Here is a 21,914-nt window from a genome sequence, read left to right on the forward strand (position 1 = left end):
GTCAGGGTTCATTTGATGAATCTTTTTTGTCACACTATGAACAGAGGGAATGTCCGTTTTGAGTTGCTGTATTGACCCCTCTGTTGTTTATGAAACAATGTGGCAAGACAGAGAAGGCTCCTCAGTTTTTTACTTAAAAATACATTGATTACACAACATATAAAAAATGATATTTTTTAAAAGTGTACATAACTAAATGATATATTTAACTAAATGATATATTTAGTTACGTACAAAGTACTGGAAAGTACATTTTTAAGACAAACAGGACTATGTTACTATGTAATTACAAGCTGTGCTCAGCCATATCATTTGATAACCAGCATCGGGTTACATTTCCTAGGTAACTGACCCAGTACTGGACACAGAACCGGTGGAGGACCCACCTTTGCGTGGATCTGGTTGGGACATGTCCGCAGTGATCAGGACCTAAGGAGGAAGAGCATTAGGGTGACTGTGAGGCTGACTGCGCAGGTGAACCCTATGCTACTTCTACCATGGGAGAGGAATGCGTTCAGAAGCATGTCATTATGTATTCCTCCATTCGAGAGAAAGTGTCTGTGCATGTCAAATACCTTTCACCTTAACTCTCCCCCATGGGGCGAAACTGCACTAACCCAACCAGTGTGCAGCTGGCTCTGAGGCACATTAGGTAGAACCACACGGCAGTACTTTACAGGGACAGCTGTGGCATGCTTACACATCCTCGTGATTGCATTGAGGGAGGACAGACTGGTGTTTGGTAGCCATGCGAAGTCAGGCCTGATGGGGACAAACCCACCTGAAGGGTCAACAAGCACATGGCAGGCCTAGAGCTGACAGCAGACTCACGTGGAGTGGAAAGAGTCACCTCGCGGTTTATAGGGCAGGTGGCAGCTAGGCCTGGGGTGGACAAACTCACCTGAGAGCTTAAAGAGTATATATGGAAAGCGGGTCTGAGGCAGATAGACTAACCTGATGATTTAAAGGGCATGTGGCAGCTAGGCCTGGGGCAAATAGACTCACCTCAGGGTTTATAGGGCATGTGGCAGCTAGGCCTAGGGGAAATAGACTCACCTGAGGGTTGAAAGGGCATGTGGTAGGCAGGATGGGGGCTGAGCTGGTGGAGGGGTCCCATGCGGAGGTGGCCTGGGGGGGGGCACTGCGTGCAGCAGATGGGGGCCTGGGGCAGGCAGGCGTAGGGGTGCAGTGGGTGGGTGTGTGGAGTGGCCACAGGGGGGGATAGAGCGCAGGGAGCTGGGCAGTTCCAGGCTGGCCAGGCTGGGGCTGTGTCTGCCTGGGAGGGAGTGGCACCCGCCCTGGAGGTAGCTCGCCTCGCTGGGGTAACTGCTGTACTCATCTGAGGGAAGAGAGGGGGGCATGCTGTGGGGGTACCTCTCCTCCCGATCACTGCCATAGCTGGGGTACGCCCATGCCCACTGGTACTGGTCTAGGGCACTCGTGTCGGCCGCAGCCTGGCTGGGGAAGGGTGTCTGTGGGAATCTGCCCGGCACGCCCCTGGGTAGCTGTGGTGGGTGTTTGTAGACCGCAGGGTGTGCGTGGCTGCGGGGCGTCTGATCGTCGTCCATCTTGTTGGGGTCGGCTTTGGACTTGAGCATGCTATCTGGTTCCACGAGGACTCTGGGCAGGAAGTCGTTGCTCATGGTCTCATCATTCTCTTCAGGGCAGTTGAGAGACACGGGCTGATGAGTGAAGGGGTCAATCTGCGTGAGAAATCTAGGAAGAGCCGAGAGACAAACCACACAGACGCAGTTTAAACGTCCCCAGATCACCGCTCGAGATCTCAGATCAGATTGCCTTTACAGGAAGCATGCCACTAACATCACTGCATGTACGCTACAATGACACAAACTTCACCTTAAGCAGCTGAACTGAATTGGCGTCATTACTTTTTTATTCTGGACATTCAGCTACTTCAAATGTGATCTGCATTTCCTCATATGAGTTTTGTAGCCTGTTTAAGCAACAAGAGTTCCTTCTTTTTCTCAGCCTGTAAATTAGCATAGTCAGACATGTGGAATGCTAGATATGTTTACCAGAGACTATAAACCACTGACACAACTGGATAAGAGACTTTGCCTGACATGCAGTATAAACCTTAACTTAAAATTCACACACACACTACAAACACACACACACACAGACAAACACAATTCAAATATGTCAAAACGGGGTGATTAAATGGCCATAACAGTAAATGAAACGGTAAAAAATGAAAAAATAAAGATCGTAAAGGACGAAGACGAACGGATAGAAATGCTGTGCCAAGAGAAGCGATCATGTTTGTCAAGCTGTAGGCAGAAGTCAGGTTTTCTAAGATACCATCTGTGTTGAATTGTCAGCATAATCTATACTCAAAACAGAACAAATGCCAAAATAGAAGTGCATAGTACAGGCCGCATGACCAAAAGCTGCATTATACCATTGCTGGTCATTACTTTTAATGGAGAGAGAGAGAGAGAGAGAGAGTAAAAACACATTTTGAAAGACGCCATTCCTACATTCTGCTGCGGCTGGGAAGCATCCTCCTATTGCAAGGATTCGTCTGAGAACACTGACTGCGCGCACACTCGATGATCCTGTCAGTACACAACATTTGGCAATTAGTTTAGTTACTTTTACTTTAGTATCAAAGCACTGCTTTAGTTGGAGATCTGGCAGGCTGATATAGTGTCGGTCGAATCTCCACCGCTGTGTTTGCGGTTGTCAGTCACAACTGCTGAGCTGGAGGTAAAAAGTAGGTCTCTGCACCCTGAATGCTGCTTGTTGGACACTTGTGCAGACTTTCTTTCTGTTAAAACTAGGCCATGTGACTTGTTGTTAATTGCCATGTGGGCCAACTAGGCCATGCGAATTGTAAACGGGGCCTTACAACGTTTCATGAGCCCTTTTTGTGTCGGCATGACAGTCATGCTCTGGCTTACACGGGTAACTAACATGAAATAAGTCTTTCAAATGTAACTTGCCTCACACCTTTAAGGAAAAGATGTATGGACATCAGAAAAGAGACAATAACCAGAGCGTGTTAACAGACAAAAGTCAGTAAGAGCGCAGAGAGAAGTACCATAGATGTTAGTTTGTTACATAGCAACATGCAGATTGATGGAAAATGCCTTATCAACAAATCTGTGGTTTGACTGCAAGCCCCAACAAGAAAAGAAAACTCGTCATTTTGGCAGTTCTACTGGTAAACCACGATCTAGGCAAGTGTTCTGACAGTAGTGTGACAAGGAAATGACCTTCGTCTAAAACATGCCGTTCTCACGTAATAGAGATATTCCCATACGATTACTTGTACGTTAAAACATACCAATGATTGCGCCTTTAATGGACAATACTCAGACCTGGTCATGAACGCACAAACGTCTGACGCAGCGTTAGGAAACAATTACATGAAGCCAAGTTAATATCCTTTGCCCGACAGACCATTACCGTTCACTGGTTTAACGTTATTGTTTCTGTACTGAAAATTACAATTTTATTATCACTATAAAATGATTATACAAAGTAACAAAACTTAAAACATTTACCTGGAGGTCCAGGTGCAGCTGATCTCGCGCAAATAAGTCTGCCGATGCCCGTAGTTGTCACAGCAAGCGGTCAAACCTGGACAATCGCGCCTTATTTTAATCCTCCTTCAAAAGATCGCCCATGTAAAATCCTGGTTACTCATATGAAAAAAAGAGATTATGACCGAATCGTGAAAGAAGAAGTTGCCATTCCCGTTTGCAAACGTAGAGAAATGATCGAAGAACGATACCTGCGTGAGCTCTTACCTCCTGGGAGGGATTCTGCGAGACGTCACTCCGGAAAATGAGCTCCAAAGCCGTTTGACCAGGAAAAAAGCTTAAACCAAACCAGTGCCTTTATCTGTAGATAGGGAATCATCGTTAATTTCACTGATCACGATCAAGCATTCCATACTCAGTTTTAAACGTATTGATTATATGGCCGACCAACAACAGAAGTTAGTAGGCTATACTTCCCTGTGCAATAACACTTGATCAAATTATTCAAAATTGTATCACCTTACAGTAGGCTACTTCTAAGTTGAACAGTAGATATGTATCTTATGTTAACCTAAAGACTAGTGTATTAAAAATACAGACCTCACAGTAGGAACTCAATGCAGTTAAAGTTAGTACACCTTTTTTATTTTACAGATATTTAAACATCTTATCTTGTCAGTAATTCGTATGCCCAATGTCATTGTGTGTTGTACACATTTCTGGAGAGATGTTCTGCTATTATTCAGAGTTTTTTTTTTTCAGATACTCTTTGCTGGATGGGCTGTGTTGTTCTAGCTCTCTCTTTAAAATACCCCAGTAGTATTGGATTCAGGTCAGGCGACATACTTGACAGTAGTGCTCTATAGCAAAGGTCTTCAACCGGGGGTCCGCGACCCCCAGGGGGTCCGCGGAGGTACTGCAGGGGGTCCGCCAAATTATTTCATCTGAAGCATTTTTACCCTCTTCCAAAACTGAAAAACGTCCAAAAGACTACATAAACATAAACAGAACGTAAATTGCTTTCTATTCCTTAAAAATAATACATAGGCTACCCATGAGTCTTCACACGATCATTTGATCATAATGGCAACATATGCACTTTTAGCTACATTTAGCTATCTGGTGCAAAAAGACGTTACCTGCCATAACCATACAATTTCTCGGAACAAAAGCTCCTCGTCAGACACCACTGATGGCGGTTCAGATGATCTACCTTCAGAGGATACCAACACCCCTTCCATGAACAGCGAAAAGCGCAAACGGGAGAAGACACGTAAATATTCAGAGAATTATCTGAAGTTTGCCTTTACCTACAAAGAGACCGATAGTGAAGAATTATGCGTGGTTTGCGCTTCCGTGCCATCAAACGAAACTATGAAACCATCAACGCTGCAACGACATTCAAAGACAACCCATGCTCACTTAAAAATAAAAAAAACATTTAATATTTCATGTTTAAAATCTTTTGAGGGCCAGCAGACCTTGATGAGACAATCAGCCAAAGTGTGCGAGCTAGCTTTAAAAGCCTCTTATCAAGTTGCATTACGTGTCGCTCAGACCAAACAGCCATACATAATTGCGGAAAGTTTAATATTGCCAACAGCTAGTGATATGTGCAAAACAATGTTTGGGAAGGATGAGTACGTAAAAAACTGAAAAGAATCCCAATGCCCGCCCTATTGATGAATTGCCAGCTGATGTGAGGGCACTACTAGTCGCAAAACTCCCGAAGGCAGATTTTTTCCCACTACAATTAGATGAATCTACCGATGTGTCAAACGACACTCAGCTTTTAGCTTTTTTGTGATTTGTCGATTAAAATGAGATGCAGGAGGAATTTCTATTCTGTAAGCAGCTGCCTGGAGGTAAAATTTTTTCCGAGATTTTCAAAGTGATCGACAATTTTTTCAGTGAACATGATATACCCTGGCCAAAATGTGTCGCGATGTGCACAGACGTTGCAAGAGCCATGTATGACGCACTGCATGCTTCATAGGGAGAATGTTGTTGCCAAAGACATGAATGATGAATTCTCAAACATCAGATCTCTCACTAGGTATGAGATATTTCATCCATACTTAAGCTTCTCAAGCTGCTCAATTCTTTGTCCCTCCCTAATTTAATACAGAGTGATGGCTAACTGTAAGGGAGAAAAAATGTCAATAATAAACAATAAATTGAAACGAGTTTTGTGTCACAGATGATTTGTAATTCTGTTCAAACATGTGTAGGGGAGTGTGTGTGTGTGACTGACACTTAGTTCCAAATAAATTATATGAATATCAAGCCCAAATTTGGGGCGGCAGGGGTGGGGGTCCCTGCTCAGTGTCTCTCTCAGCCAAGGGGTCCTTGGGCTGAAAAAGGTTGAAGACCCCTGGTCTATAGGATTCAGGTCAGGCGACATACTTGACCAGGTCATATAGTTTTCACGTTTTTCTTCAGAAAGTCTTGCGTGATTTTTTTCAGTATGCTTTGGAACGTTATAATGCTAGGATATTCCTCTTCTACCAAGTTTCTTGTCAGCTAATAGATAGGCTAGATCAAGGGGCGTCGGCGTTGCTATATCAACTGTCCTTTGGGAGTTGAAAACATTCGCGGCCCTAGCCCAGACCTATAGGGGGATCCGGGATTTTTTTTAATTTTGGCAGCTAAATGCACTATTTTCCCGCAGTTAAGAGACACTGGTTGTGTACATGAAAACCCTTTTATGCTAGGTCATTGTTAAAAAGGGCTGTCTCACCAGTTGCCTCCAGCTGTGCACCCCCGCTGTGCAGGCCACTCACGGGACCTGGGGTCCAGGCAGAGGTCAGCCTATCAGTTGATCCCAGGAGTCCGTGGGGCTCGTGCACAGTGGAAATTCACTGGCCAGATGGTCACCCCATGCTGGGTTTCCAAAGCAGGTCTGAACATGCCCTCTCATCCCCCCCTCTGGCCTATATAAGCTTGGGCCACCACTGGCCAGTTGTGGGTCAGAAGAAGCTGGTGAAAGTCATCATCAAGGAGTTCGGTGGACTGTTCAACATCATTATCAGAGACATTCACTTTCATCATTGCCGTGCGTCGATAAGATTGTGAGTGTTCTGTTGTCATATGTGTGTTTAGTAGCAAGTCTGTTTCGTGTCAGTGTAGATCATATATGTACGTTTATTTGTGTAGGAAGCATTCACTGTCAGATCTCATTTATGCTACTTTAAAGATTTACCGTTGGTAACGGAGATACTGGAATGTCCACCGTTACGCGGCACGGTATTAAAGGGACATATCCGCATTTATAGCCGTAATATTCATCATGTAGGCTATACTATATTCATTCTTGTTGTTTATATACTTGTTAATATTTGTATATATTTGGTATATATTATTTCCATAGAAACCACGGTTCAATCACGGTCATTCAAGGATTAATGTGTGTTAGAAGTCCTTTACACGGATAATTCTTGCATTCATTACACGGATTACTTTCACCATCGTTCATGTTCATCCTGCCATTCAAGGCTTGAGTGTGTGCAATAAATACTTCATTACATCTGTCATCATTGGGACATTGACATCATTCTAGTTCTAACTGGACAGACCTGTGGCGATTGTCACCTATTTCATTTACCAGTAATACAGTCCTTTTGGGTTTCAGTCAACTCAACATCCCCCTATTTTAGTCATGTAACAGTAGCCAGTGGGTGGGTACTAAATCTCACTCCCCAACACCTGCCCCGTCGCCCGCCTCCCATGGTTGGAGTTTCGGTCCGGTGCAGGATTGTGCGTGTTCAAACAACGCAGGTTACAGTCACACTGCTGTCGCCATAGGTTGTGTACTATGTATTACCGCACTGGCCTACTGGGCCCAGGCCCAAGAGCTCAGGGGCCCCCGAAGTTGAGTGTGGTGTACTTTATGAATGTGCTATTGGCTGTAATCGAGTGTCCCTGCGCAGTAAATCCTGCATTGTTCAGGTTACAAAAAATAATTGTATTGTGCTGTTGGCTTTGATTGAGTGACTTGTTTTTTATCATTATAAACTGTAAATCCTGTTGTTAACATGTGGATTTATTTCTTTTTAGGCCTAGTTGCTGTTGGCTTTGATTCACTATACCTGCGCTGTAAATCCTGTGTTGATACAGGTACATATACTTCTTGTTATTGTGTTGTTAGTTTTGAGTGTTCAGATGGGGTTCCCTGAAAGTATGGAGAGGCTGCTGTCGGGGTTATTCATTAAGCCACAGAGCCCTGGATGCCCAGGCCTATCGACTGGATAATGCCCCTGGGTAATGCCTCTGGATAATGCCCCTGAGATATACCCCTGATGACCCTATCTGAGCCAAACAAATTGATCTTGGTCTCATCTGACCAGTCTGCTCCCAATAGTGATCAGGCTTCTTATTGTGTTCTTTGGCAAAGTTTTACAAAACCTTGCAGTTTTTTTTTTCTTGGACACTGTCCAGAGGTTGACGTTATGCAATGTCCTTTGCACTGTCTGTCTGAGCTGTCACAGAAACTCAGATTTCCCTGTGACAAGTCTGAGGCACTTGCCTGCCTGTATGTCATTATGGAGCCCCTAGAGGGACATCATGTCCGCCTGCAGCACAAGGCTCATTCTATACCTCCCGCACCTGTGTTTCGACTGAGTTTTAGCTGGTCACCGATCTCACTAGTCTCACTATCAGATTTTTCAATTCCTCTGTCAATACTTTTCCACGTGAAGCCATAATGCAGATAGACACAGCCCATAGGTCCAACATTGAGAAAGTTCTGGAGTTCAAAGGTCACTTTAAAATCATGTTCATGCAAGTAGGCTAATTGGAAGTCGCAAGCAGGGCCGGCTCTAGCCCTTTGGTTGCCCTAGGCGAGATTGAGTTTTGCGCCCCCCCCCCCCCCCCCACACACACACAATACTTAACATCACTTAACTTTGCATAGCAGTTTTTTCACCCACTTATAATTATACTATTCTACATTGCAGTTCAACAATAAAGGTTGCAAAAGGTGCCTGACAAAAGAAATGGTGTCCATGGAAAACAAACACCAGAATAGTTTCAGAACATTTTCTTTTTTATTAGTTTAAATAATTTATTACACACTCAAAGTTAGGATTAAGTTAACTCCATAAACTGTGCAAAACACTCTTAAGCACCTGTAAGGACATTTAAGCAAATTATGACCCTCTATACCCTAACTATACCCTCTACAAACAAAAGTGCTTTTATGGATACTGTACATACCTCTACAAAATATCTCAAATACCTCACTACAATTCTTCCAGTCATTTAGGCCACTCCTAATGAGGTGGTCATTTTTCTGTGAAAAGAGCTTGCAGCAGAAGCAATACAGAGTATTGTTTTTCCTTGAATATACAAGCCAGCTTCTCTTGATTTTCTCCCCATTTACTAATTTCCTGTAGAAGTGGTTGTGGTGGCAGCTTCTCCCATCATCTCTTTTTGGAAATGTAAAGTCTGGACTGGTCTGGTATGGTCCTCTGCAAACTAACTCTGTCCTTACCGGATCACAGAGGGCTGGCCAGTCAGCAGGATCTATAGGTTCTCCCTGGATAGCAGGAATTGTGGAGGGTGAGGTGTCTGCAGGCGGCAGTGTAGTTTCACTGGTGCCCAGAGTGCTTGATGTGGTCCTGGATGTCCCTTCACCTTCACCTGTATTCAAGCATATTGTATAGCCAGACAAGCGGTGTTTAATATAATAAGTGAAATGATCATGAATGTGGTTGAACTTCTTTAAGAAAACAAGCTATTGTATTTAATACATGCTAACATGTTTCTATTGTACTTTAAAGTATGGATGTGGCTTGAATAAATACTATTAAATAGACTCACCTGAAGCAGGCTGTGTGTTCCTGGCCTGTGTGTTACTGGCCCCTTGAGTACTACTGGATGTCCCTTCTCTTGCAGCTGTATTTAAACACAGAGTTCATCCATGCTGTTCGTTACACAGTTGCATTTGGTCATTTCTATCATCCTACCACATAGTTGCATTGTACAAATACATTTTATCTGACCATGTAACTTAGTAGTAGATATATTACAATTACTGCCACAAGGCTAAATAATACTAGGCTACTGATTACAATTAGTAGTATTAATGTGATGTGATTATGAAAGTAATAATTGCTAATAATAATAACAATAACAAAAACAGCAACAGTAGTACTAGTTGTGTAGGCTACTTACAAAGTTCAGAGGGAGGCGAATCAGGCGTCCTTTCTACAGCGGCCTCTGCAAAAATTGCCTGAGTGCATCTGGCCAATTTAAAACAAAAATAATTTTTTTTTTAGTATATTCCTGGGGAGGAACTGTACAGAAGGGTGAACACCACCACTATCCCCAAAATGGTTACTGTGTGTGCACCTGCTAGTTGTGAATTCACTAAACAGAACTTATGCCATTTATAATTAATGTAGACAGCCACTGTACTTTTCATAACTAGCATACGTTATCCAGATACTGGTCTTTTGACATTTACATCCATGTAGGTTATCAGTGAAGTTACGTTTGCTAGTAATAGCCTACGTAGCAAATTAGCAAAGTAACAGTCGCTAGCTAGCTATAGCTAGCCTAAGTGACAGCAATGTATTTCGTTTGACACCTTAATGGCTGAGATGAGAAGACTTACCTCTATACTTGGCTTTCTTTTCCTCTTCTTCCTTTCTTCGTTTTCGTCCCTGTGCTCCAGATGGTATTGACCGCTTCATTTTTGCGAATGTCACGTAGCTGACACGCTCACGGCTCACCCCACCCTGGCAGTGTGCAGGAGCCCTCACATAACTAACGTAACGTAACTTAACGCAACCGCCCCCCCCCCCCCTATCGACAATAACCATCAATTCAATCTAAAAATCAGGTTGAAGTAAACGTATGGCTGAAGGGGCGCCCTCGGATGATCATGATTCATAAACATGTCTTTATTTGCTTGTTATTCTAACTATGATTAATGGGAAGTAGGTCCAAGGGCGACACTAGAGGGCGCCCCCAACCCATTTGTCGCCCTAGGCAGTCGCCTAGTTCGCCTATAGCAATCGCCGGCCGTGGTCGCAAGTGTACTCAATTTGGTTTCAATTATCACAAATAATGTTTTTTTTTCAACTTGTGTGTCAGTGTTCACAGGTGTATTCACTTTTGTTGCATTTAGTTTCTACTTTGAGGCCTGTATTTTCAATATAGTCTTTTCAAAGTATTTATTTTTGATTGTTCATAAATGAACTTGTCAACTTAGAAAGAATGCAAATATTTGGAATCATTTGACATTGAAGTAAAATTGCACAGGGGTGTACTCACTAATATTGTATACTGTGTGTCATTTAAGTGATATTGCACAGTGGAGTACTCACTAATATTGTATACTGTGTGTCATTTAAGTGATATTGCACAGTGGAGTACTCACTAATATTGTATACTGTGTGTCATTTAAGTGATATTGCACAGTGGAGTACTCACTAATATTGTATACTGTGTGTTATATAAGTGATATCGCACAGGGGTGTACTCACTAATATTGTATACTGTGTGTTATATAAGTGATATCGCACAGGGGTCTACTCACTAATATTGTATACTGTGTGTTATATAAGTTATATCGCACAGGGGTCTACTCACTAATATTGTATACTGTGTGTTGTATAAGTGATATCGCACAGGGGTGTACTCACATCTGTTGTTTACTGTAACTAGACAAAGATGTTGCCCACTGGACACACAAAAGTGCAACAATAGTTTTATCAAAAAATGACAACAAATGAAGCGCAAGAAAACTGTATAATAATTCCTAAGATGTTTATATTTAATGTATGTATTGTTGATGTACATTATTCACTTTTCATTTCACACACAACCAACAAACAATCTTGTATAACATAACTACGGCTTTCTCTGTTCCTGGGTTGTAATAAAATCAGACCACTACGTTTATTAATAGTCAGTGCAGATACTGAACCTTGCCTATACTATCTCCTATTAATAACTAACTAACTAACTAACCACAAGCTCATTAAGGGGTCTCTTAAGGGGCCCTGATTAACAGGCCATCTTGAAGTCATTTCGGCCCCATCTAGTGTTGACCCAGCATATGTGACTCCATAGTCGTCTGACACATTTCTTCAAGGTCATGTTCGGGGTCAGTTAGTAGTGGCTGGTCTTGTTTTTTCCTGTGCTTCATCGGCCTCTTTTGCAGGGTCGTTACCGCTAGACATCTCTGTCTTTTCGGAGCAGTTTGTCCTCTCTTTCTCCGAGGCTACCTCCATCTCCGAGTAGTAGTTTAGCGCTTTGCGCACCGGGTCAATGAGGTGTTTCTGGATACGAGAGAAGGCAGGGAATTTCCAGTTAGAAGAGTTTACACATGACTTCTGATCTCACTATCATTTTAAGGAAAGTGTGAAAGGGGTCAGATTAGAGGCCAGATATTTGTGGTTTCACATCCCCGTAAACCCCATGGGACAGACCCCAGACCGGAGACAGCCAATGCGTCTGGTGTATGACTGCAAAAGTTCATCTTCCATAACAGGCAGTGATGTAAATCAGTGAATGGCATTCTTTAGTCACTCATCCTCTCTCTTTGCTCAATCATTTTAATAGCTCATCTAATGGCTGTCAATGTGACTGCATGTCTCCCTTTCCGTGAACCTGCTTCAGGCAAAGAGAGAGGGAGAGAGAGAGAGAGAGAGAGAGATAGAAAGAAAGAGATTTACCTCCAGACAGGGGAAGAGGTTGGCCAGTTCGGTGTAGAGGGGGAAGAGGACGAAGCGGATGAAGCCGGTCTGGGAGGAGGGTTTGGTGACTTTGTCTCGATCCATGAACGGGGTGACCGGGAGTCCCCTCAGTTTCTCCATGTCACTCTGGCAAACAGATCAAAGGGTGACAACACATTTAAGAGCCATGCACTCCCTTATTACCCCTGAACAGTAGCAGAAAACAGGACTCAGCATGGTTTGGCCGAGGCCTTGACATCTGGGCATTTATGGATTTCACGTATGGAGTGCCATGCTTGTGACGGTGCAATCAAATCTAAAGCCATTTGTTAGTATGTGTGCAAAGAGATGTTTGCCATCATGAGAGCCATGACCACATTGCAATAATGTTCTGTTTGTGAGGAATCTGAAACCTCTTAGTGTATAATTAAAACTAAATTCCAGTTTCCAGTGAGCTAGAATTTATAGAATAGACATGCATGATGCTAATTTCTAATACCGTTTTTTTGTTTTGTTTTGAGAAAGCACTGAGACGAGAGCAGACACACAAGGAGACGGTAACTTCAAGACAGCCCTTGGGACAAATTGCAGCCAGGTACTCAGTTTGACAGGAAACGAAAAGGTCAGAAACATAAATAATGTGTGCATAAAACGATCACAAAATACTATGCACTTTTAAAAGCAGCTTCACTTTTCTCTGCAAAATCCAAAAACCTGTTGCTAGTTGTAGTATGCTATCGCAAAAAAACCCTGTTTCAGATCACCTGATTAAAGAACTCCTGCAGCAGGCAGTCCAGCCATGGTTCTGCCACGTCCATGGGCCGAGCCTCATTGGAGATATCGCTCACTTTGACCAGGATCTTCATAAGCTGTGGTAGTTGGACAAAGTCCGAAGCAGGGCAATGGCAAGTGTTAGCAGCAAGCTCAAAGAAATGAGCCAATTGCTTATGGTATATCAAGGTATGTGCTATGTGCTATCAACACTGTCACAATCAATGCATACTGTAGCATAGGGTCAGATCCATTCTTGTATCTGTAAACACCCCACTCCTTGTGAACATGTTCTCCCTATGTGTATGTGATTTATATATGTATGTCTGTGAGTTGCATAAGTGTATAAGCTACTGGATGACCTAAATTTCCCCTCGGGATTAATAAAGTATTCATCTATCTATCTATCTATGTGGGTATGTTGCTAAAAAAGGAACATTTGTACAACACTCTAAGTTGCTTTAGGTAAAAGCATACATATAAAATGTAAATATTTTCATTTTCTAGGTAACTCCTGTTTCAGAACAGCTCAGTGTTACAGCCGGAGTTGTATCGGAAGCGCCGGATCTGCCACTTCATTCTAATGCAGGCTGCAGCGTTGACCTTTGACCCCAGACTCACCACGTCCTTGTGCTCTTTGTTTTGGAAGTCGAAGTCAGACTGGACGGATTTGAATTGGTTCAGTATGTCATTGTGTCTGGCCATATCTGTCGCAAGAATGCACCTGTGAATCACCATGACAACATGTCATTTTCAAGGCGTTAATGTTACCCGCGTTTTGTACACAAGCACAGTCCCACATCAGACTCCAATCCGCAACTCGCAATCTCAGACAGGGTGGGCAGGCGTGCTAGGAAGGAGGCTAGTGTCCATACTTTAGCTACTGTTACATTCACACAACCCAGTTGATACTGGGTCAAGCTAAAACAGTCTCAGGGTATGTTACGTGGTGTCATTTGTTTCATTTATATAGTAATAGCCTAATAACCTGTAGTAGTAATAGCCTAGCCTGTAGTAGTAATAGCCTAGCCTGTAGTAGTAATAGCCTAGCCTGTAGTAGTAGTAATAGCTTAGCCTGTAGTAGTAATAACCTAATAATATCGGTCTGTCCTTTAAATTATCTTTTGGGGATAATACAGTTGTTGACAAACTAATGAATTGATTGGTTTATTTGTTAATTAGGTGACTGATTGGTTGATTTATTCACATAGAAACCAGCTAGTGAGAAAATGGGGAAAGTCTCAGAGAGGGTAGTGTTGTACAGGGATGGCCGAAAGGTCCTACTTGATCATCCCCTCCCGGACTCTTTTGTACTGCTCAGTCGTTAGGTTTCTGAAGATATTGTTTTCAGGCTGTGGACATATAGAGGCAGTCAATCATGATAAACAATTATGACAATGGTGGATATCTGAAGGCAAAAATCTGTCATACCAACGACATACAACTCACACTCAACAAATCATAAATCATAATCAGTGCAAAGTAATACAACTGTATTGAATGTTGAGGTGTAGAGATCTAGTCACTAGAAAAATAAAATCAGCATTTGTGTATAACTCATTGTTTTGTGTGGGTGCTGTGATGCCAAATACCTTCACCAGGATTTCAAATGCAACAGCGCAGTGATGGTTCTCCAGAGGAGCGATGTCATTATATCTGAGGGCCAGTTCTGTTTGAGCATTGATCTGAGAGATCAAGAGAGAGAATAAGAGAGAGAGAGACAGACAGAGACGGAGGGACAAAGAGAGAAAGAGGGTAAGAGAGAGAGAGAGAGAGACAGAGGGACAAAGAGAGAAAGAGGGTAAGGGAGAAAGAGAGAATAAGAGAGAGAGACAGAGGGACAAAGAGAGACAGACAGACAGACAGACAGACAGAGATAAAGGCACAAAGAGAGGGAGGGTAAGAGAGAGCGAGAGATAATGAACAATAACACATTGTAGCTATCATAAACATAACATAATCATTTGAGTATGGACATGTTTGATGACACTGCTACTTCAGTAGAGAGGGATACTTACAATATCACAGTTTATGTTTTTCACAAATTCAGATTATGTGCATTTCAGGCACACTAGCTGCACAATGCTCATCCTAATCTAATTGTTATAACTGGTAAAGATGGATGATAAAGTATCTGCACTTCCATACCAACAGTTATGTCTGCACCTGCAGTATGCATTAGCCATGATCAATTCATCTTCTTCAAGGTTTTGTGCTGCTCAGAGGAATAACTGACAAATGCTGTCTGCATCATTGTTAGCTGGCTGTCTTTGATCCTTTCAAGACCTTTAAAAAGGCTGTACCGTAATTGCATTACAACATCTGAAAAAGACTACGTTTTAAGTTTTTCGGTTAGCCAAGCTGACCTGGTAGGCGTTGTTATATCCGGTATGGTCCAAGTCATGGCACACCGCTGAGGTCAGCATAATCAGGAGATCGATGCTCTCAATCTTATTCTTCAGGTCCGTCAGACAGATCAGACCATACATCTGTCCATGACACATGACACAGCGTTACCCAGACAACCCCAGACTCTGGACCAAATCTGACCCGGCTCTGGCCTGAATCTGACCCGGCTCTGGCCTGAATCTGACCCCGGTCGGTGTCAGAGTTGGTCCAGAATGAGCTCCATTCTAAGTAGATGCAATACTAGATAGCATATAAGTTCTTGATTGATCTGCCTCTGATCTCACTTGCCTAGGTCTCCTTAACTAGGTGCAGTAGCATCCTGAGAACCAACCCTTAGACTTGTGTCCTCTGTAGTTGACATTTGTTTTTCATGCATATCCTCTTAATCTTTTGAGCTAATCTGTTAATGTTTCTTGTTCCCCAGGTGTATATGTCCAGAGAATGATTACAGGCTATTACACAGGGAATAATGTGGTGCGAAAATTGAAATCGAAATTAAAGACAAGAAAGAAAAATCAAATTTGTCATGGCATGGCTCACGATGCTGATTATGATGCTGGCGATGCTGACGAAGCTAGATTAAGACAAACTAAATTAAGCAAGATTGAGGTTCTATAAAGGCATAACCATAACTCCATTCTCTCTTACCATCTGTGTGACGCAGAAACAGTGTTTGAAGTTGTGGAAGGGGATGTTGTTGTAGTGGCGGTACACCTCATAGAGGAAGCCTTGGAGCACCTCTAGCTCGATGCTGAAGGTGGAGACCAGGTCAAGGTCCACATACATTACCTGCAGCAGCACCATGATCTCAGCATCCTCCCACTGCCTGGGTGAAGCAGAGAGTGTTCAGCCATTTTGGGCAGAGGAATCAGTAGAGAAATGCTTCAAATGAAGTGTGCGAGGCCAGACACAACACACAAGAAAAGGCTGCAGGTCCAAACTTCAGCAAAAAAATGACTATTTTCTAAAACCCAATGACCACTTCCATCATTATACAATATTTACTAAGTCAGGACTGTGCTGTAGGATAAATCCAAATGGCTATGTGGGATAAGGCCATGGTCAGGTATTTATCTTGTGTGAAAACACAAACGAAGAGCGGATATTGTTGATCTTAACAGTCAACATGTCGACTGTGATAGTCAGGGCATTTTATTTAGAGCAAATCTTACCAATTATCAAAAGTCGGAGTTTTAAGGTATGCCCTCACGTCTTCAGAAACCTCAAGAGAACTGCAGAGACATTGGGAAAAGTCTTTCATGAGATCATTTCTGTGCTGTTTTCTTATTGTGTATTAATATTATTTTCATAATGATTTTTCACACCAAATGTTCTTCCAGGTTATTAGGGTGCACTGACTTCATCTGCAGGAACTTTTCACGCACAAGTTCACATTCTCCTTGGGGCTTTCTTAAAGTCCTCTTGTGGTAAAATGGAGACAGCTTTTGCGGCACATCAGGCATTTCCTTAAACAGACCCAGCCAACTCAGGTGTTCAACCGTCTGAGAACATTTCAGAAACAAGAATCAAGAGTCAAGAATTGTTAACTGAATCCATCCACTAAAACCAACATTGTATTTGCTACAATATTGAGCCATTTGACATGATATGATGACAGACCTCAAGCTTCTTCTGAAGGAACTCCACTTGGTTCTTCATCTCAGAGATGAGAGCTGGGGTAGCTCCTACTTCTGTTGGAATCTTCTTCTCCAGGTTCTGCAACCTGTAGCATATCAAAGTGTCAACAGAGAAGTGGACGTCTTCGTATCGTGTAACCTGGCTCTGAAGTACTCAGTGGTGAATGCTGTTTCGTTAAAACAACCCTCACCTTTTCTCCATAGATGACAGATCGAATCCCAGAGCAACAGCGAGTTCTGTGCCTGTAACAGGAGGTGGACATGTCTGCTGAATCCTACCGTATGCACTCATGGTTACATACCAGCAAAATTGCATACATTTGTGCAATTTTACATAATCTTCCGTGCAGCATATTTTATGTGAACATATTAATGTTCTTGATGTTTTTGGTTTGTTCTCAAAGCGGTACTGCATTGAGCACAAAGATTCTGCGTATAATGCATTTCCACTATGAGCTACTGGTGTCTTAAATCCATTTGCATTTCCACTATGAGCTACCCTGGTATTAAACCCATGACCTTGGAGTTGTTAGCACCTTCTCCTACCAGTTGAGCTCCAGAAGCCAAAGACGTCAACAGAAAAAAACCCCAAAGGAAATACCTAGCAGTTCAGTGCTGTACTCTGCAGCCACCACCTCCAGCCTATAGCAGGACTGCGGATCGTTGGCCAGCAGGCCGGGTGCGATGTTAATCAGGCTGCCTTGAGTGTTGTACATCTTCAGGATGTCATACGGCCCTGCCTCAGCAGCCGCACGAAAGAGGTCTGTGAACATTTAGCATTTACATTTACTTCTACTCATTTAGCAGACGCTTTTATCTAAAGTGAGTTGCAGTACAGTGGGGGTAGACTTTTTCATCAGTGCTCTCCATGGGTAACGACCCTACGACCTTGGTGTACTTAGCACCTTGCTTCACCTAGTGAGCTTCAGGAATATGCAACTGGGGGATCTCAACAAAGAGTGGGTCATAGAGTTAACAATCAAGATGTTTTGTTCTAGTTTTTATTTTTCCACATGTGTCTAGAAATACTCCCATATTTTACACCACGAAGGCCTCTAAATATAATTTTCACTTTGTTGAAAACTGTCAGTGTAGAAAACTGCTTTACTTTTTGATATATGTAGGTATTTTTGTAATAATGTGTGTGTGTGTGTGCGTGTGTGTGGGACATGTTAGAAGTCAATTACTGTGAACATATGTTAGTGTCTTGTCCTCTTCAGGACAAGAGCTGTCCACACCATCTGTGCCGGGTGTTGCTCTCTCAAAGGAAAAAAAATTATAACGTAGTTTCAACATCTTTAACATTAATGATACATATAGGTATGGATAAAATTAAGATATTATTATACATTATTGATTTAGGGATGAAATAGACAGACAAAAGAACAATAGACAACAGAACAAAAGTGCTTTTAAGCCAACAAAGAGTAGATTTTGAAGGTAAGAAAAAAAACTTGTGGAACAGTTGTGACTTACCTTTCACATCCTGCGCTGGGGAATTGTTGGTGAATTCTGCCTGTTCAGGCCTCCCATTTATGGTAAAATAAACCACCTTTGATGCCATGCTGCGTCACACTCCTATCCAGTGTCACACCACGCGAACCTGAGAGTAGCTGAGCAGACTTAATTCAAATGAGCCACAAAGTCACCACCCCCCTCCTTTTCTGCAGATCAACCCCGGGGACCTCCTAACAAACATGAGCTGGGTGTGCTCTTTTCTTTTTGTATGACAGCCATACCTTGCATATTCATAACATTTTGAGTCACTTAGTGGTGCAATTTGCAAGTTTGTTTTAAAACGTTTTAGTCCGTCCATAATTATGAATACCTGAATACAATTAATTCAAGATACATGAGTATACATGAATACTGAAGTACATTGCATTTTTTCCCTATTTTTTCAAATTACAAATAACTTTGGCTTACAACTTTATATCATGTACAAGCTATTATGAGACTATTCATTATAATCTCCTCAGGCTTTCCTCATCACTAAAATTTGAAACTGACGCAAAGAATCTAGTTTTTAGACTCTTCGGATCAACCAGTAGAGGACGCTGTCGACCCATACTTTTTTCTGGTTTTACAAGAAGAGGCTGATCAGAGGGAGCAGAATTGTGTCCAACAGTACAGCAATGAAAACCCTGGTTCAACGTTCATGCCAGTAAATAAAAAAAAACACGTTAATTTCGTGCAAAATGAATGTTCAAGTCCTATTATTTGCGTTGTTGCAAGAAGGCAAAGTAAAAACAACAAATTGCGTTGTCCCCAGAGAACTACAGGATTAAAAACATTCCCCATTCAAAAACATAACACTTGTATACACTTGTAACACAATGTAACAAAGCTTTTCTGAAACCACAGTGTATTACATTGTTGAATTTCGTGAAAAAAAAACGTTAATTTATCTAGAGATAAGAACGACCACGAGCACTTTCAGAATACATTGTAGGGTGAGCTCAACAATCCATCCACTGAACCCAACTCGACAGTAAGCGCCTGCGCGGCAGACCTTTGATGTACCCAACACGCAACATTTGGGGCGGAGAAGAGTTGCGAGCTGTACGCAGAAGTGTTGGAAATTCAACAAGCCCGCTCGATATTAATTTCGGCTGATGCACATAGGCAGTTACAAGGCAAGTAGCCTTAATACTGATTTGTCATTTATATGGATTTGGACATCACAGGTTCTACTACAAATTATTACCATAACTTGTTTTTTTAGGTTAAGTTGTATTCGATAGCTTGTTTGAAGTTCTGTAGTCAACTAAATAGTTTCTTCTGCTCTGCTTTGTTTATTTTGAAATGTTTATTAAAGTTAGCCGCTAAACTAAGTTATTGTAACATGTAGATGTTTTGGCTTTATCATTATGGGTGACCAATCAGCTTGGCCAGTTAACATAACCAAACCGTTGGCGCATTCTCATATTAGCGGTCAAATTTAAGAGCCCTAGAAGCAATCCATTTGCGCTATCCGTTTAGTGGCTAACGTAGCCGCTTAGCTACCATTGTCAGTACACGAAGTACATTAGCATTCTTGTACGTTCCATTCTAGCTAACGTTACATGACTCGAAAATGTTTTTTAGATAATGCACGGTGCATTTATGAAGCTGAACTGTTAGACCTCATTGCTGAACCTCTTCATTAAAGACGCGGTAAAGTGACGGACTGACCAGTAATAGGCTAGTTAGCTATCTAGCGACGTTGGGTGATGCAGATTAACGGTACATTGTATTTATACGTTAGCTAATCATGCAACGTTAGCTACAGCTACTCACAGCTCACTGGCTATGGCTACAGCGAAGCAATCTGGTTGCGTTTGTAAATAGTGGAAGCAGCCTAGCAGGCCCACTTTTGCTAGGCTAATGGTACCTAGCTGTTTAGGTAGCCCCTGATTTATTGCAGGATCCCTTTGGTAGCTAACGCTAGCTAGAAGTAATCATTGTACATTTCGCTGGTACTAACAGCTGAACAACGTTCTTAATAATGTATCTACTGGAAGCAAATGCATGTTCAGTTGCCTTACGTACGGCATGTGTGTATGACTGTATTTAGTTATATTGCATGACTCTGTCGTGGTTATTGGCTGTGAAAGGTTTTTATCACCAAAGGTGTAGCTAAACAGCCTGTGTTAGAGCGCCATACCAAGTAAACCAGTTAGCCAGTTACTTTGTCGAGTTGAGATCAAATGAACTATTGATCTCGTTACATTGTACATCATGTACGTTAGAGATTGCATTTACGAATATGAAGTATTTGGCCATCAGGGTCAACAATTCTTGCTAAGGTCGAAAGTCTTATTAAACAATACCCTATATTGAAGTTTACTGCAACTTGATCAGTGAAGACAGTTGTTGTATCAGATTTACAGTGTCTTGTTTGTCAAGGTTGTGGTCATACTAGTAAGATTAATGAGCAGGTTTATGTATGTACAAGTGAAGTGTTCATGTCATGTTGTTGTTTCATGTGATGTCTAATCACTTCTTGTCTGGATGTTTAGGAATCTACCAATGCAGAGATGCACAACAACTGAAGAGGCCTCTCCTTCCGCCCCTACCTGGTCCTGCAGATGTCTCCTCTGCCACTCATTCTGCAGCGGTTTGGCACTAATCTGAACATCAGGAAGCTCCAGTCAAACTCCTCATCTGATGTGCACGATCCCCATTTCCAGAACTGTGTCTCCGCTCTGTGGCCTCTTGCCTACCCAGCCAGGGTTGGGTAGACTGTTTGGCATACAACCTTTTTCGGCCATACTCACCGTTTAGTTTTCTGTCTTTTTAGTTTTAGTTTTTTTTTTTGTTCATTGCCTTGAACTGTTGGGCTGCTGATTAGGACCCACTATGGAGAATATGGAGCAATGTGTGTCCCAGGTGATGCAAAAGGACCTAGGTCGGCGATTACAGGTCGGCCAGGATATTATAGACTACATCTTGGACAGGCAGAGATCTCAAGACCTGGAACAGGATCAGACTTTGCTGGACAGAATGGTGGATAGTATTGCCTCGACCTGGGTCAATTCCAGTAATTTCAAGGTGAGAAAGTGCTATCTACAAACTTTTAATTTTTTTTATTGCAGTCGTGTTTTTGGGTAATTGTTTCCAACAAAGACAGAGCCACTGGGTGTTGTTGCTGTTCACCAGTTTTCAGCCTGAGTCCGAGGAAACACGTGAAGACATGCTGGGTTTAGCAGTATCCCCAGACAGTATTTGTGGTGCTGTTGTGTCATTGAAATGGAGTGACTCCTCTGCCTGTCAGGGTTGTAAAGGTGATGCCATGTTTCTTCGGTCCTCCACTGAGGTTATATGAAGACAGCTCATGTAAATGAGATGTCCCTGGCGCACTCCTGTGTGAAGTGTTAAGCGCCAGGGAGTCGAGTTTCCTGTCGTCCCACTACTAGTCACAT

At 42.4% G+C, this 21,914-nt stretch overlaps 3 protein-coding genes and 1 long non-coding RNA gene across 18 annotated transcripts in view; 2 read left to right on the forward strand and 2 right to left on the reverse strand.

Moving 5' to 3' along the window:
• Positions 1-3,727, reverse strand: part of LOC105905653 (E3 ubiquitin ligase TRAF3IP2-like) — an 11,046-nt gene extending 7,319 nt beyond the window's left edge. Inside the window, exons 1-3 of one of the 3 annotated variants that reach the window (XM_042702915.1) lie at positions 3,531-3,727; positions 1,057-1,716; positions 387-429 (exon numbers count right to left, since the gene is read on the reverse strand). In XM_042702915.1, the coding sequence (XP_042558849.1) occupies positions 387-429; positions 1,057-1,396 (383 nt within the window). In that variant the 5' untranslated portion in view covers positions 1,397-1,716; positions 3,531-3,727. Of the gene's footprint in view, positions 1-386; positions 430-1,056; positions 2,393-2,501 lie in introns of those variants that run through there. The other 2 variants (XM_042702914.1, XM_031558499.2) reach the window with 2 other exon arrangements.
• A 2,752-nt stretch (positions 3,728-6,479) lies between these two features.
• On the forward strand, positions 6,480-13,558 carry LOC116218139. Of its 2 annotated transcripts, XR_004162702.2 has the most exons (5): positions 6,480-6,580; positions 7,566-7,625; positions 12,719-12,815; positions 12,953-13,153; positions 13,472-13,558. It is a non-coding gene; the product is annotated as an uncharacterized LOC116218139 (long non-coding RNA). The 2 variants fall into 2 exon arrangements; XR_004162703.2 differs by lacking the exon at positions 7,566-7,625.
• On the reverse strand, positions 11,461-19,551 carry LOC105905652 (high affinity cGMP-specific 3',5'-cyclic phosphodiesterase 9A-like). Its single transcript, XM_031558494.2, has 14 exons — positions 18,487-19,551; positions 17,612-17,773; positions 17,202-17,253; positions 16,994-17,096; positions 16,733-16,875; positions 16,546-16,605; positions 16,022-16,199; positions 15,331-15,453; positions 14,557-14,649; positions 14,249-14,316; positions 13,586-13,688; positions 12,958-13,062; positions 12,194-12,340; positions 11,461-11,797 (listed from the first exon to the last, which is right to left on the reverse strand). The coding sequence occupies exons 1-14, from the start codon at positions 18,572-18,574 to the stop codon at positions 11,624-11,626; spliced, it is 1,599 nt and encodes a 532-aa protein (XP_031414354.1). The 5' UTR covers positions 18,575-19,551; the 3' UTR covers positions 11,461-11,623.
• Positions 19,552-19,672: 121 nt separating this feature from the next.
• Positions 19,673-21,914, forward strand: part of LOC105905651 (CLIP-associating protein 1-B) — a 74,628-nt gene continuing 72,386 nt past the window's right edge. For 5 of the 12 annotated variants that reach the window (XM_031558477.1, XM_031558480.2, XM_031558478.2 and 2 more), the window contains exons 1-2: positions 19,675-20,235; positions 21,012-21,543. In XM_031558477.1, coding sequence (XP_031414337.1) covers positions 21,352-21,543 — 192 coding nt within the window. In that variant the 5' untranslated portion in view covers positions 19,675-20,235; positions 21,012-21,351. Of the gene's footprint in view, positions 20,236-21,011; positions 21,544-21,914 lie in introns of all 12 variants that reach the window. The other 7 variants (XM_031558476.2, XM_031558475.2, XM_031558474.2 and 4 more) reach the window with 3 other exon arrangements.

The sequence above is a fragment of the Clupea harengus genome, chromosome 21, assembly GCF_900700415.2.
Source record: "Clupea harengus chromosome 21, Ch_v2.0.2, whole genome shotgun sequence".
NCBI classification, from domain to species: domain Eukaryota; kingdom Metazoa; phylum Chordata; class Actinopteri; order Clupeiformes; family Clupeidae; genus Clupea; species Clupea harengus.

Coding starts and splice junctions, on each gene's coding strand:
- LOC105905652 (XM_031558494.2), bottom strand. CDS start 18,574: ATGGCATCAAAGGTGGTTTATTTTACCATAAATGGGAGGCCTGAACAG. Junction 17,254..17,611: donor GTACAGCACTGAACTGCTAG/GTATTTCCTTTG, acceptor CTCCTGTTACAG/GCACAGAACTCGCTGTTGCT. Junction 13,689..14,248: donor GTCCGGGAGGGGATGATCAA/GTAGGACCTTTC, acceptor GGTGATTCACAG/GTGCATTCTTGCGACAGATA.